This window comes from Pseudonaja textilis, chromosome 1 (genome assembly GCF_049901715.1).
Source record: "Pseudonaja textilis isolate UNSWEBS1 chromosome 1, rPseTex1.2, whole genome shotgun sequence".
NCBI lineage: Eukaryota > Metazoa > Chordata > Lepidosauria > Squamata > Elapidae > Pseudonaja > Pseudonaja textilis.
The window spans coordinates 274,406,332-274,421,271 of NC_141990.1; the positions used below are offsets into that span (position 1 = coordinate 274,406,332).

The 14,940-nt window shown below is 36.2% G+C and overlaps 1 protein-coding gene across 3 annotated transcripts in view; it reads left to right on the plus strand.

Moving 5' to 3' along the window:
• RASGRP1 (RAS guanyl releasing protein 1) overlaps positions 1 to 14,940 on the plus strand; it is a 43,857-nt gene that overhangs the window by 3,699 nt on the left and 25,218 nt on the right. Inside the window, exon 1 of one of the 3 annotated variants that reach the window (XM_087921836.1) lies at positions 13,634 to 13,693. The exons of 1 other annotated variant lie outside the window; for it this stretch is intronic. Coding sequence is in view for 1 of the 2 variants with exons in the window: in XM_087921835.1 (XP_087777961.1) it covers positions 13,638 to 13,693 (56 nt within the window). In the remaining variant the exon portion in view is untranslated. Of the gene's footprint in view, positions 1 to 13,633; positions 13,694 to 14,940 lie in introns of those variants that run through there. One more of the 3 variants, XM_087921835.1, reaches the window with a different exon arrangement.

Below are 14,940 nucleotides of genomic sequence, written 5' to 3' on the forward strand. Positions count from 1 at the left end.
GAGGGCTACCTAAACACAAATCTGCTAAGGGATGAAAAATGAGTTGCAAGATATCTTTTGGTTTCTAGTACTAATAAGTATGCGTTCAATTTTCATGAAAAAAAAGTCTAGTTTTCTTAAGAGCACCCTTTTAAAAAATTATACTATTTAAATTTACAAAGTTACATTTAAATGGCTCAATCATGATATGCTTCAAATATCCATGGTGAGTGAAAGCTTATGTGGCATTACTGCTCTAATGCTTTTTTAGCAAATGGAAAGTTATTTAATAACTTTGTAACTAGGGAAGAGCAAGAATTTCGCAGAAAGTAAATCAATCAATTCTTAATTTCAATAAGAATCAGTGTTTCCCAAGGTAATTGGCATTTCTGGTTTAGATAGAGGAAGAGTTCCATATACCATACGTATCTGCATTGGATTTTTAGCTTAAACACTTTAACAGTCAGAATCTATTTGTTTTATCATAGTATGTATTGAACAGCTGTTCTAGTATCATAGGAGACAGTGGGTTTCATGAATAAGTGTGAATGGTCTACTGGAGAAGGACAGTCCATTTTTTTCTTTCCAGCATGAAGGGAGGAATGCTTGTTTCCCATGCTGACTGACAAATCATATCTATCTTCATATCTAAAGAGTCCCAATGTTTTTCTAAATTTCTATTTTGAAGACAAGAGAAAGTCTCCCTGGTTCACAGGCAGCATGAAAACACAATAGACTATTAAAAGGTTAATGAGAAGATTAGGGGGCGTGCATAAGCACACCAACGTGCCTACCGTCCCTGTCCTATTGTTTCTTTTATTTTTTTATTTTTCTTATATGTATCCATGTATTCATAACTATGTTTTTTACTTATAACCAATTATCTTGTAAGCAATTGACAAAAATAAGTAAATAAAAAATAAATTTGCAGCTTAGTAGCTTTTTTCTGAAGATGTAAGAACACATTATGTAGAATTTCATTGCAAAAAAGTATCATGAATTGCTTATAAGCATTGTGGATTTTTATAGAAATGGAAACTGCAGACTGAGTCCAAATACTATATAGCCAAAAGGAAAAGAGCCCCAAGTTTTAGATCTGCCTTCCCTCCAATAAAAAAGCTTATCTTTCACTGTTAATATGTGAATTTAAGATACCTTTCCCATTTTAAAAATTAAACATTTTGAAGAAATTTTCTAACCTTTTCAGATAAATATGTTGGTTCCTGTGGTGTTTTTGGAGGAAGTAGAACAAGGAAGCAGAGTCTCAGAATTCTTATTAGATGATATATGAAACTTTTCTTCCTTCCAGAAAAAGATGTACTGTATGTTTGGTATTTCAAGAACAGATAAGGTCATAACACCTTTTTAAATAGCATATGCTGTACTTTTCTATTTATATATCAAATTATTAAGCATGAATATTCAGAAACCAAATTAACTGAAGCATTTCACATGTACTTAGTCAACTTCATTGAACTCAATCATACATCTGTGTAATATATAGTTGGATTCCAAAATATTTGCAAGTGTGAATGTCAATCAGTTTCACCCAGTATACAGTATGCTCCTGAAATTTAATTTTGTTCTTAGAAATTCTGGTAAATGGTAACAAAGTTATGTGACACTTAATATATGTTTATGTGCCTTAAATACTGAAACAAATTCATTTTTATTTTAGTCCTTTTATGTTTTTTAAATGTTAATGTATATTAAAATATTTGTCCCTCAACTGTAACTTTAAGGTTCTGTTCTCAGCAAACTGCCCAGTTCTAAGACCTATTACTGTGTTTAAATGAGATTAATCTTTTGCTTTTAGCTCATTGTACTGTAATTTTATCAAAAATGACATAAAAGTCTTAATGTTGCTTGGCAACTGAAATGAAGTTAATGGGAAACTAATCATGTTATGGGAATACAGAACTTGTTTAGAACTCTAGAATGCTAATTTATTTAACAAGAGCTGATTGTGTTTAACTATCATAAAGCAGCTATCAATAAATTAACATTTACCATAGAAACAAATGAATGAAAATTCAGTGTCAATTATTTTTTTAAAAAGTTCAAAATTAGAGACAGTCACTGACTGTTAATGAGCTACAAAAGCACTTATTTAAAATGTATTTAATATATTATATCATGAAACCTGTTGAGATTAAAATTGTAATTCTAATTTTGGAAATCTATGACTGAAATCCTATTTTATATATTAAAAGGTTGTTAATGTTATTTAGGGTCCTTTTCTACAGAAATATCTTAATCTTTTCCCCCAAGGACTTCATTAATAATGAAACAAGAAAAACAAGGAGTATTGGCAAATTCTAAAAAGATTCAGGCACACATGAATTGCATAATTTGTTTTCTAATAGGAAAAATGAGCCCAGCTTTTAGTAAAAAGTAAACTTGTGTGGAATGTATATTGGGATAATATTTACATACCTTGCAATTTGTTCATATATCCTTTTATATGTTTATTATTTTTATTTATACATCATTTGGTATATTTGTCCCAACTTAAAGATGCTCTGAATGGTACCCAGTAATTCAAAATACCAGCAGAAGTAAACTAATTCTTTGTTACCAATCCAATGTTATAAAATGTAATAATTTATAGTATATCTTGTTAATATTTACATGAAGTTGACCTTAGATTGGAACAAATTTAATACATCTTTTGTGCAGCAAGACTCCTGAATAAATAATAATATATCATTCCATGTTTGCAAAATTAAAACTAGTTTCTTTCCTATGTAACACTTAATGTTATTCTAGTAATTAGTTTTTCTTGTAAAATAATGATAGTGTAGGCTTGTTAATTAGCAGCCATTATATTACATCATTATATCCTCTGCATATTTTCATATGGGTGGATCTTTTATGGCTTCACAAAGTCCTTCAAGGGAGATGCTACTCTGTTCCCTGTCTTATTTGTGCGTGTGTAGTGTATAACTACACAGCCATGGACACATATATTCTATCTCTATATATGTAGTAAAAGAAGAAAAGTTATATCCTAGGGCATCTTTAATATGAAATATTTTTTATTACCTACATGAAGTTGCCAGGAATAGATATTGAGATTGGAGTGGATGTTGAGAATATTCTTAATGGAATTATGATCTTCTATTCTAGTTTTGTTTCTATCACCTGGTATTGGTGATGCACTGGAAATGTCAAAGTTTTAAGTTGAGGAGTTTCAGAATTGGGCTAAATCAGTGTTGCTTAAACTTTTTGCTTTCAGGGCCACTATCCCACTTTTAAAAATTATGCAGAATCTCAAAAGAGCCTTTATTCATAGGGTTATTTAGGATATTTATTGAATATGTAAAAATAATAATATTAAGTCCACTAAATAGTAACAATACTGAAGTATGTTTCATGAAAAAAGTCTACATTTAAAAAGAACAAACTAATAATGAGAACAGTGACATCGTTTTGCAAATATCTTCAATATCTGGCAAATAATTTTGATTTTGGAGACCCCTGAGAGGGACTTGGGGACCACCATAGGTCATTTTACCAATATTAATCACTACAAACATTATGACAGGTAGTAGTGGCACTCTACAGATAGATGCCTTATCTCTGTGTATTGGAATATTTTGTAAACTACATTTTAATTCCTTTCTTAAGTAAGTGCCATATAAAACACAGAATTTTCCAGAAAATAACCTGGAGAGTACAAAGTGCTGTTCATTATTGAAACTAAACAAGTATGGCCCTGATTACGAGCTGAATGAGAAACTTCATGAGAGTTTGTCTTTACATCAATCTAGAAGTCTAATAAATGTCATGTAAAATATATACCTGGAGCAAATGCAAATGTTGGAGTAGTGAATTAAATAGTAGAGGATTCTCTAGTGAACAGGTATCAAATTGGCAGCCTGCAAGCTGGATGCATCATGCACAGTCCACCCCAGCTCCGCAAAGTGAAAAACTTCACGAAACGTCACATGATGGCAATGTGACACGGCAAGTTTGATACTCGTGCTCTAGTCTAAGAGGCTATGCATCTTGCCACCAAAAACTGTATTTCCAAGGAAAGAATTAGCAAAGTATTGTTTGGAAACATAGTTCCCAGCTTTTAATGTTTATGTTATTTTATTTTGTATCCATAAAATCTATTTTTAAATTGGATATGAAGTATGTGTTTCTACAACTGCAGATCTTACACATCTCCTTCACTAGAGATTGTAATCCGCTGAAATCAAACAGACTTCATCTTTTCAAAAATAGGAGAGTGCTTCAAGTGCTAATGTATAATTTTTTCTAGTAATAAGAATAAACATGAAAAATAGATGATGGTTTTTAAGTATAAGGACAATACTAAACCAACATGGCTACTACAAAACATTGATTGCAGAGTGATTCAGCAGTCAAACTAAAGATGAAGGAGGACCTCTAAACTGCAGTCTGTTAAATGTTTTATAAAATGGTCTGACATGTATATCTTTTTAGTAATTTTAAACTGTACCTAGAATTTAAGGACAGAATATGAGTAATTATCTCATTTTAAGATATGAGCAATTATCTCATTGTAAGTACAAGCATAAAGCAGATCAACCCCACTAATTAGTATCACATTGATTTGATACAAGAGCAGTAAATAATTTCTCAAACCCTGACTCTTCGACAACATGTCTGTCTGTCTACACAGACACAGACATAAACAAACACACACACACACAAACTGCACAAGCCAAAAGAGTAAAAAATTCACTGCTGCCAGTGGTTAATAAATTGCCCAGTCAATAGATACATTTAATGAAAATTATGTGGATGTATCCAAGAGTTGAGAACCAGATTGGCATAGTGGTTAAGATATCAGGCATGAGTTCTAGGCCATGAGTTCTGGGTGGCTTTGGCCAGTCATTCTCTCTCAGCCATAGGAAGGTGACAATGACAAACCATTTCCAAAACTTGAAGGACTTGCAAGGACACTGACTAGAATGTACAAAACAAAAAAAGTAGCCCTGAATATAGAATTCTATCCTATCCCTCAGTGGGGATCTCACTCAGTGAGATATATAGTGGTGCTGACTTTGTTTACTATGACTGAGTTCAGTTCAAATGAATATTGAAACAAATTACCATGTAATACTTTTAATAATGAAAAAATAAAATGTTGGTAGTATTGGTCTAATGTTTTCATGGATACAATACGTAACTTATGCATGGAAATTTATGGATAAAACTAGATTCTATAATTAGGAATAATTCAAGCTTTGACTATAGATGATATAATAAAGATTTATGAATAGTTATTCAGTAGATAGTCTTAGATGCTAAATATATTTCATTAAAAAACATTCTCCATCTCTTTCTCATTGTCAAATGTTTCCCAATTGCTTTGTTGAAGCAGTACTTGTTTATTACTGTATTTATCCAAAGGAAGATGAACTTAAGTCAAGGACTTTCCCTCTGTCTGTCCTTATTTTTCCTTGCAATCTTGTTGGGTCTTTATATCATTTGGCCTTCATTCACATCCTTGCTAAAGGATGCTATTGCTTAGTATAGTTTTTTTAGCTGTCTTGGTTTTTTTTTTTTCATTCAGAGGGAGCTCACTTTATCTTTGCAGCTTGCAAGGTCTTCATAGTCAAAGTAATTTGTCAACTTCTCCATAGTATCAAAATCTGAATTTTTAGAAAGCTTGATATCCTTTAAATTGTCAATTCTTACTTTATTGAAGTTGCAAGTTACAAGTGAAGTTGTATTCATTTAACAACTGCCTTGTTTAATGAACATTCATAATTACAGCAATGATGAAAAAGTAACTTTACAACCAATTTGTGCATTTATAACTTTTGCAGGTCTATAAAACAAAATAAAGCTGAAGTTAGAACATACATATAGTTGTAGTTTTGCTTAGGATATCTTAGAATGGCTGTTAATTGTACACATTTTTCTTTGGGTTTTTATTTATATCTCTTCCAAGCTACTAAGTAAAATGTAATTGTGTTGTTTTATTTTTGTGAAATAGATTAAACTAAGAGATGCATAGTAGTCCAATATACCCAGTGATTGATTGGCTATAGAAAGCAAGCCTAATTTCAATACTCTTCATCGAAGAATATGTGAGACTCACATAATTTATTTAACATACAATTGAGTATTCCACACAGAGGCTATATTTCATGATAGTATTATTTGATACTAATAGGTGTTTTACTGGTAGAATAACTATCATGTAATGGTCATATTATTTTTTATCCAGTTAATTGATATTTGCATTGAAGGAACTTCCAATTTTACTCCAAGACAACAATCTATCTTAAGCACTATATGAGTTGCACTCTTTATCTTCAAATCAGAGTTATAAGTGGCCATTAATACTTACATATAAGTCTTGCTTTTAGTGATAATACTAAAAAAAGTATTCCTGTTGATGCATCTTATAAAGAAATGTGTGTCTTTTTTTAGTACTTAGGTGTTTTGTGGGAAAGGAGGTGTGATGTCTTTTTTCACATAATTTTAGAAACTACCTAAATTTTCTTGAAGCATTTGTTCAATTGAGTGAATAATAACTATGACGACAAATGTCCCCTTCTAAAAACCATTGCTGTTACAACACAGGAATAGTTCCTCTCCCTTGTGACCATCCACAGTTGAATTTTGAGAGAGAGTAGCAGAAGATAATATATGTAACTCAGGGTTGAATTGGTTGAATTCTTGGTGCTTTCTGAGCTTGGCTGTAGGTAACATCAGTGCCTTCATCAGAGAGTTATTGATTATTCTTTACTTCTTAACTAATTATGTTAATTACATGAATTTCAAAGCATGGCATACATATAGTTCTGTATTGTCATAAAATTTAGATTTTATGAAACCATTTCTCAGTAAATTTCTTTTTTTTTAAATTACCCAATATAATTAGTTTATATCTAATGAACAGGGTCCCTGGGATCCTTGTATTCTTTCTAGTTCTTTTCCCACAATATATTCTTGCTAAGCTATTATGTGTATTCTTGCAGATCTACCTTAGCCAAGAAGAGAAACTGTATACACACAAACCCACACACTCATGAACAAAACAAGTTAGAAGAGGGGATATTTAATGTAGTATAAGTCAGAGTTGCCTTAGTAGAAAGCAACATTCAGCCAATATGGGCTAATTTCTTAAGGTAAACAGAGTCAGAAGTGGTTGGTATTTGGATCAGAAATTTCCTGGAGAATTTATGATTTTTGGGTTAGATTGAAAAATAAAAAAAATCTCACAAAGCAATAAAGGAAATCCATAACGTTTCTTACCAGGTTTATGCAGACATCAGAAAATATACTTGATTCCATTTTTATTTTGGCTCCATTTTATGCTAAAGCTCAATATTCCAACTAACACTGAGCTGCTTCATATTTTCAGATGCAGACGGAAACTTGTGTAAAAATTACCAGCTCCTGTCAGTAATTTTAACCATGCACCGACTTATCATCTCCTCCTCTGATATACTGCGAAAACTAATAGATCTATATCCTTTTATATTTTACAATTAATCCTTAATTGCTGATCTAAAGTTGTGACAACACAATGATTTGAAAATAATATTAAAACAAAATATGTTTTCTTTTATTAGAAATAGTATGTGTGTAAATCTCTATATTATTTTATATATTTAATTAAATAAATCAGATCTCAACTATTCTTGATCTTATTTCAATCTGTGATTTTGAAAAATCTGAGCTTCAGTTAGTAATAACAGTAATGGCTGTATAGACTAAATTTTCATGCTATAAAAATATTGTAACTGTTGTATGTCTGTGTTTCTACTTCTCTCCCTTCCCCAACCTTGTATTACTTGCCAATGTATCCTTAAAGTATTTTCCAAGCAGATTTTGTCTATTTCAAAATGCAAAGTTTACATTTGCCAAATTATTCTGCATTGTTTTCAGTTTCTGTTTATATTAATTTGCCCCACATATTTTTTTGTGGATTTTATTCACAAACTTTGTTTAATTTCAACTTTCTAATAATATATTTATTCCTTCATGTAGAATTTTAATATATCAAGCAGCTAGTCCTTTGTCATACTTTTGAAAGTAAAGTAGATGTTAAGTGCAAGATATTTTTAATCAAAATAAAAACAGATGTAGGTTACAAAAAAAATGAATGTTGGGTTAGGTAGGACCACATAACAAGGGATTTCTAATTATCAAAATGCAAAAGAAAAAAAAATGACCTTTACAGCTGAATTAGAAATAGAAGACTGGTTGTTCTATTTATTTTCTTTGCAGGTATTTTGAGAGCCCTTGGTGCAAGCTAACACTACATGTACCTGATATGATTCAGTCTGTATATCTGTAGAATCACTGATATTCTTTTCTTTTCTGTAACTGGGTCCTTTTTTATTTCTTGATTTTAATCATCTGGTCTGCTGTTGGGCTCTTTTAAGCTTTTCCATTTTTCTTCATGATTGTGTATGTATTGCTTCTTGTTTTTAAACTATAAAAAGAATTGGTTCTAATCTGCAAAAAAACGGAAAAAAAATCTACTTATCTTGAGGAGCACTCCCAGTCCAAATAAACATGCAAAACGTATCTAAATTAGAGGAATAGGTCGTGATTATCTAAACAAAAATAGGCACTTGGAGTTCATATGTAACCATCAGAACTATATTGTACCCTTCCTGGTTGCCAAATTTTAGCAACATAATTTGAAATCTTTTTCAAATTTTTGGTTAGGTTTCAAGATGGAAGTGGGAAAAGATTGCTTGTGGATATTCTTCTCCCATCTAACCTTTTAAAGCCAATACTCCTGGCCAAGAAAGGGAATGAAAAAATTGTTTGTTTCTTTTGATGATGTCTCAGCATAATAAGAAAACTACTTATAGCTCTTCAGACACTTAAAAGGCTGAGTTGCTTTCCCAGTGGCATATATTCTTATGATTATTTCCACCCAAAATGTCTGATTTTTAATTGGTCTTTCTTTTCTATTTGATAGCTCAAATTCCTTTGTATATTTTTTTTCTAGACCTCAGGAATTTGCATTCTGGGGATAAAATTCCGAAAGAATTTACTTATTCTCCACTGAGCCGAAGGGAGAATCCAGGATGGGTAGTCTCTAGTCTCATAGCTCTGCAGACGGAGTTGAAAACTGAGGACACCCCGCCTTGGTAACGGTCTGCAGTTCTTTACTTGGTCTCAGTGTGGTCAGACCTCCCTTAAATGGGCTCTGAATTGTTTGGGTTGTCGAAGAATATTCAACACCTGGATATGTTTTTTTCGTTAAAGATCTTAGCACAGGTTTGACAGCCGGTTTTTAGCAGTTTTTTTTAATTTTTGCGCCTTTTTCCTTTTGCGTTTTTAAAAGCTTTTAATTATTTTTTTTAATCTTTCTTTGCTGGTATACTGGTTTTTATGGTATTGGTTGGTCGGGTTGTGGTTGGAGGTATCCCTAAGAGCCCGTGTGGCCGGGCTGGGGGCAGGAGTCAGTGCCTTCTTTAGGTCTCTTTTTCCTGTGCTGTTCCTCTTAGTTTGGTTTGTCGCAGCAGCCGCGAGGCGTGTCAGCCCCTTTTTGGCTTGAGTGGCCATTTCTGATGATTAGGGACAATTCTGCAGCTTGACTCTAGGATTGTCCCTAGGATTGTCCCTAGTGGGGGTGATAGACATCTGGATTGATCCAGACCCCCTTGACCAGTCAGCAGAGCAGCATGGCAGCTGTGAGGCTCTTGAGCCTTCCAGAATTATTACAGTGCATTTTGTCTTGGAAGTGGCTGATCTGTCTGGGCTTGTGACAGTTTTTTTTCTTCTGATCCTTTATTAAAATTGTGGAGCTGTGCTGAGCTCACCACTTCTTGGTCGCACTTGCCTCCTGAAGTGGTGGACAGCTGCTTTAGCCAGAGCAGCCAGCCTTTGACTAAAGAATTTTGTTTTTATTTTTCTTCTTTCATCTTTTCTCTCTCCCTCTGTCAGTGACAGTTATTTTTGGCGGGCTCAAGATGGCTGCCAGGGGAGCTGATCAGGAACTGTCAGCTCCTCAGCAGAATAGAGAGAGAGAGCTGCTAGAGGATCAGCTAAGCCCAGGTATGCTGGCTTAGAGGCAGCAGATAGAATTAGAGACAGGGCCCTAGCCCCCAAAAGATGACCTAGGGCAGAGGAAAGACAGGCTAGGCAGAGACAGAAGGCCTTGAATAAAGAATTCGACAAGGCTGTGAGGGAATCCAAGATGGCTGACAGGGCATTTCTCCTATGATTCCCCAGGATAGCAGGCAGCAAGACCAATTGCCAGATAGACATTATTTGACTGCCTGGTCACCTGATGGCTCAAGTACCTAAGATTTGCAGAGAAACCGCCAAATAAGGGCAGACGCTGCTCATACTGTTTCTGAGCAATCAGAAAGGATTATGGCTGCTAGATCTGAAGCCCAATCCTCCAGCAGATCCAAGGCTGTACCTGAGGCCATTTTTATGCCTACAGCTGCAGGATGGCGACCTGAGGAAGCCCAGATGCAAGAGATGCCAGCCTTCATGAGAGCCTGTTTTGTGAGGAACAAACAACGTCCACAATTATGCTAAGTCAGCCTTTATTAACTAGAAATTGTTAACTGTAACATTTAACTGTAAGAGTAACTGTAACCGCAGTAACCGCAATAGCCTTTACTGTTGCAAGTCGGCTGACAGGCACGAGCAATAACTGATGCAGCCTGACAGCTTGCTTTTATATGGCTGTCATACTGCTCAGCCAATGAGAATGGACTTCAGTTCCTGCTCAGTACAGCCGAATGTAACAGCCTGGATCTCCCAGGCAGTTAGGCAAGATTTTCAAGGGTTTGGATGCTAACAGAGGCATTCCTCAGGGGTATGGCCACGCAGAGCAGCTGATCTACCACAGAGATCGTTCCTCATCCCCTTCAGGAAGGAGCCAGACTTATGTCTCCGAAATGGATCTCCCACCGGAAAGGAACTTTTCGTACGATGAGTCAGAGGTAGCAGATCCCCCCCTCATTTAAAGGCCTTTTCCAGCTGGCTCTTTTTAAGACTCTGCTGGTTAAGACTAAGAGCATGGCCCATCTAAAGAAGGACACAGTCACCCGAGATCCTCCCCCAGAGGGAGAAGAGCAGGAGGATTATTTATTCACTGAAAAAACATCAGTGATGGATGCTGTGCCTGTGTCCCAGATGTTTTTGAATGTGATTAAAAGACAGTGGGATTCCTCGGGGGTGTACACTCATCCTAGTGGCTCAGAGACGACCCTATTTAATGTGGACCAAGACCTTTTAGACATTATTGAAGTGCCAAAGGTAGATGGTCCAGTGGTGGCCCTAGCAGTCATCCCACCTGATGTGGAGGATGTTTTAAAGTGGGAGGACCGGAAGGAAGAGATGGCACTCCGCAGAGCCATCAAGCCAATGCCTGGGCCATCAGAGCATCCACAACTGCGTCATTTTTCACACGTGTCTCTTTGAGGTGGCTGAGGCAGTTGCAGGGCAGAATTCCACCTGAAAACCTTAGGGTGCATCAGGACCTGAACAAGATAATTGCTGCAGCTCAATTAACTGCCAATGCCACCCTCACCTCAGCCAAATTTTTGTCCAGAGCCATGGCCTCATCCGTAACAGCACGTAGGCTCCTCTGGCTAAGGAATTGGCAGATGGATGCCAGGAACAAATGGAAGCTGGTGTAAGTTCCTTTTAAGGGAGAGAAGCTTTTTGGGGAGGCCCTGGACCCCTTTTTAATGGAGACCAGGGACAAGTGGAAAATCCTGCCCTCTAAAGGGAGGCGTTTTGATTACAGGTCTCCGCCCTATTACAGGAAGCCCTCCTTTAAACAGGGAGGCTGGGGCAAGCTTTCCCCATCAAACTAGGTCCTTCTTCCAATGATCCTCCTCTCAGCCGATAGACCAGCTTTTACTTCCAAAGGGCGTCAGACGCCAGAGGGCAAGAGGTCATTCCAGGGATCCAGCAGAACTTTTAGATGCAACAAGTGACGCCAAAGCCATTTATCCCATAGAGGGCCATCTGGGTCTACTCTGGCAGAAGTGGGAAGAGACTATGATGGACACTTAGATCCCGACAACATTAAGATCAGGTCTCTCCCTGGAGTTTCTTTCCTCTCCCCCAGAGCCTTTGTGTGCTGCTCCATCTCCAGGGACCCCTCAAAGAGGGATCTCATGGAATCGGCAGTTCAGCATCTGTTGGACATTCATGCCATCTAGCCGATTCCAGTAGATCAGAAGAGATGGGTTTACTTAATTTTGTTTGTGATTCCAAAGGCCTTGGGGTGGTGTGGGTGAGCAGTCCTCAACTTGAAAGAGCTCAACAGGCATCTAATATACTGAAGGTTTAAGATGCACTCCCTCCAATCCATCCAAGAGGGACTTCGGGAGGGAGACTTTTTGGCTTTGGTAGACCTGACTTAGGCCTACCTCCATTACCCACCCAACCCAACCACCGTCAGTTCCAGAGGTTTTGCTATGGCAGCTGCCATTTTCAATACAGAGCTCTCCATTTGGCCTGTCATCAGCCCGACAGACATTTACCAAGCTCCTGGAGGCCGTAGCGGCATACCTCAGGTCCTTACCCATAAGGATCCAGAGCTATCTGGATGACATCCTGATAGCATCCTCTTCCCGACCCCAGGCAGAGGAGGATCTGATGTCTACAATCAGAATACTTTGAGAGCGTGGGTTCTCGATAAACCTGGATAAATACCATTTAGTCCCATCGACTCATCTCTTGTATTTGGGGGCAATCATAGACGCTTTGGTGGGTCAAGTCTTCCTCTCCCAAGAGCATCGAGATAGCATAAGGGACGTGACATCACAGATCCTGTCCAACAGAGAGGCTCCTATCATTTTGCTGTCTCAACTTCTTGGCAAGATGATATCATGCATCGGCATTGTCCCATGGGCCCACTTCCATGATAGGGTGGGCAGGACTCAGCAATGAGGGTTCGAGTGCCCTTGCCAGTACTTCTCTCACTCCATTGGTGGCAGTCCCAGGCCATGGATCAGGGTGCTTGTACAGGGAGCCCCAGAGGATTACTATTACCACCGACACCAGTCTGTACAGTTGGGGGGCTCACCTAGGAGTCGAGGTTACCCAGGGGTGGTGGTCACAGGAGGAGCTCACCCACAACATAAATTGGCTGGAGCTCAGGGCTTCCTGCTTAGCTCTCAAGGGTCTAAGACTGACACTCCTACCTGACACTAGTCAGGTAGTCAAAGGGAGAATCCAGTCCCACCCTGTACTCTGTCTGGTCAGAGTAAGGAGGAAATAGTTTTTTTTGGTATCAAGTAGACTGTCTTTCAGAAGATGATGAACAGCTGATTTCGCTTCGATGTCGTTCAGAACCGGGGACTGTTACCGGGAGTGGGGGGAGGTATTCCTCAGTTTTCAACTTGGTCTGCAGAGCTATGAGACTAGAGACTATCCATCCTGGATTCTCCCTTCAACTCCATTTGAAGAGGCGAGTCAGGTAGGACCAACACTCCATTTTTGTAATAATATCATGATGGAAATTATGCAATATGCATAGTTTGCAGAATGATATAATGATGCAAATGATATCACTGCAAATTATATGCTTCTACATTTGACAGATATTTGTGAATAACCTAATATAAAAACAGTTTCTTCTAATTAAAATGGTATATTTACATTGTTAACATGGCATTTAATTTCTTATTTTTCTTGGGTTTTAACATTTTCCTTAGCATATACCTACATATATGGGTGCCTTGGAAAATAATTCTTTGCTCTGCTGTAAGATATGTTACCTTGTGAGGTGAGAACACATTTATTTATAAGAATTAACCTGCACAATCTCAGTTTACTGGACCTCAGTGCAGTAATTTTTGAATAAAATGGAGCAGATTTCTGTGGCAAGTCATGTAATTTGCATAATACCATCAGTTTGCAAATCAAAAATCAGGTAATTTATATCATTTTATTTCAGTTTGCAGGTTTATGTATTGACATTTTTATGCAATTGAACAAAATTTCTACAATGACATACTTACATATTTAACCGACATATAATGTGCTATTTTGTAAATCCTTGTGAATATCCCAGACCCATCTTTCTTTTTTCTTTTTGTTTCTGCACATGCAGCTGAATATACTGATAGTCTTGGCCCTATGCATTATACTTTAGATTGTTACAAATATAATTTTAAGCATACTTAACTGGTCATGGTACTAAAATTGGTAGAGATAAATTTTGAGAAAACCTCCATAAGATAATACTGTAAGAAATGGAGAGCAATCTTGTTGTAACCTTAACCTAATACGGAACCATATTTTAGTTGTTAATTCCTTTGAAATCACAGCATTTTAAATTAAATATATATACAAACAGAAAATTGCTCAGGAAATGCAATAGTCATGCATTTAAATTCAAAAGGAAATATTTCCCAGAAATTAGTAGAAATAGAACTCAAAAGTCTGAAGCAACCACAAATTAAGAAGAAATTTGAGGAATACACTGCTAAAAGTGAAAATGCCAAGTATTACATTGCAACTAACATATAAATAATGTATGAAAGTAAAAAAATGAAGAGAAACTGAAGATGCAGTTTGCTTTAGTCATAAGTAGAAATCAAATCTCTCTATATATTTTGCCAGATATTTGATTAAGTAAAATTAACACTGCCATTACATATTTTTTTATGCTACATTCATTTGCAATGCCTTAAAGAACCACATATATCAAATATATGATAGGATAATAGGATAATATTTTTATTTGCATAAATACAAAGTTTCCTTATGCCTAGCCGGAATAATTGATGAAAACTTTAATTAGACAAAACAGATTGTCTAACTAATTAGACAAAACAGACCGTGAATTTGTGAGATGGTTCCGTTATTAACATCTTTCCATCTATTATTTTCTTCACGTTTAGTTCTGCTTTTATAGTTTTTAATATTTTAATAATTGTTATGTCAGGATTCCGGCAGTTACTCCAATTAAATCATGAGCCTTGAGCCACACTCCCAAAACTTCAAAGGATTTATTAGAAGTTAACATGC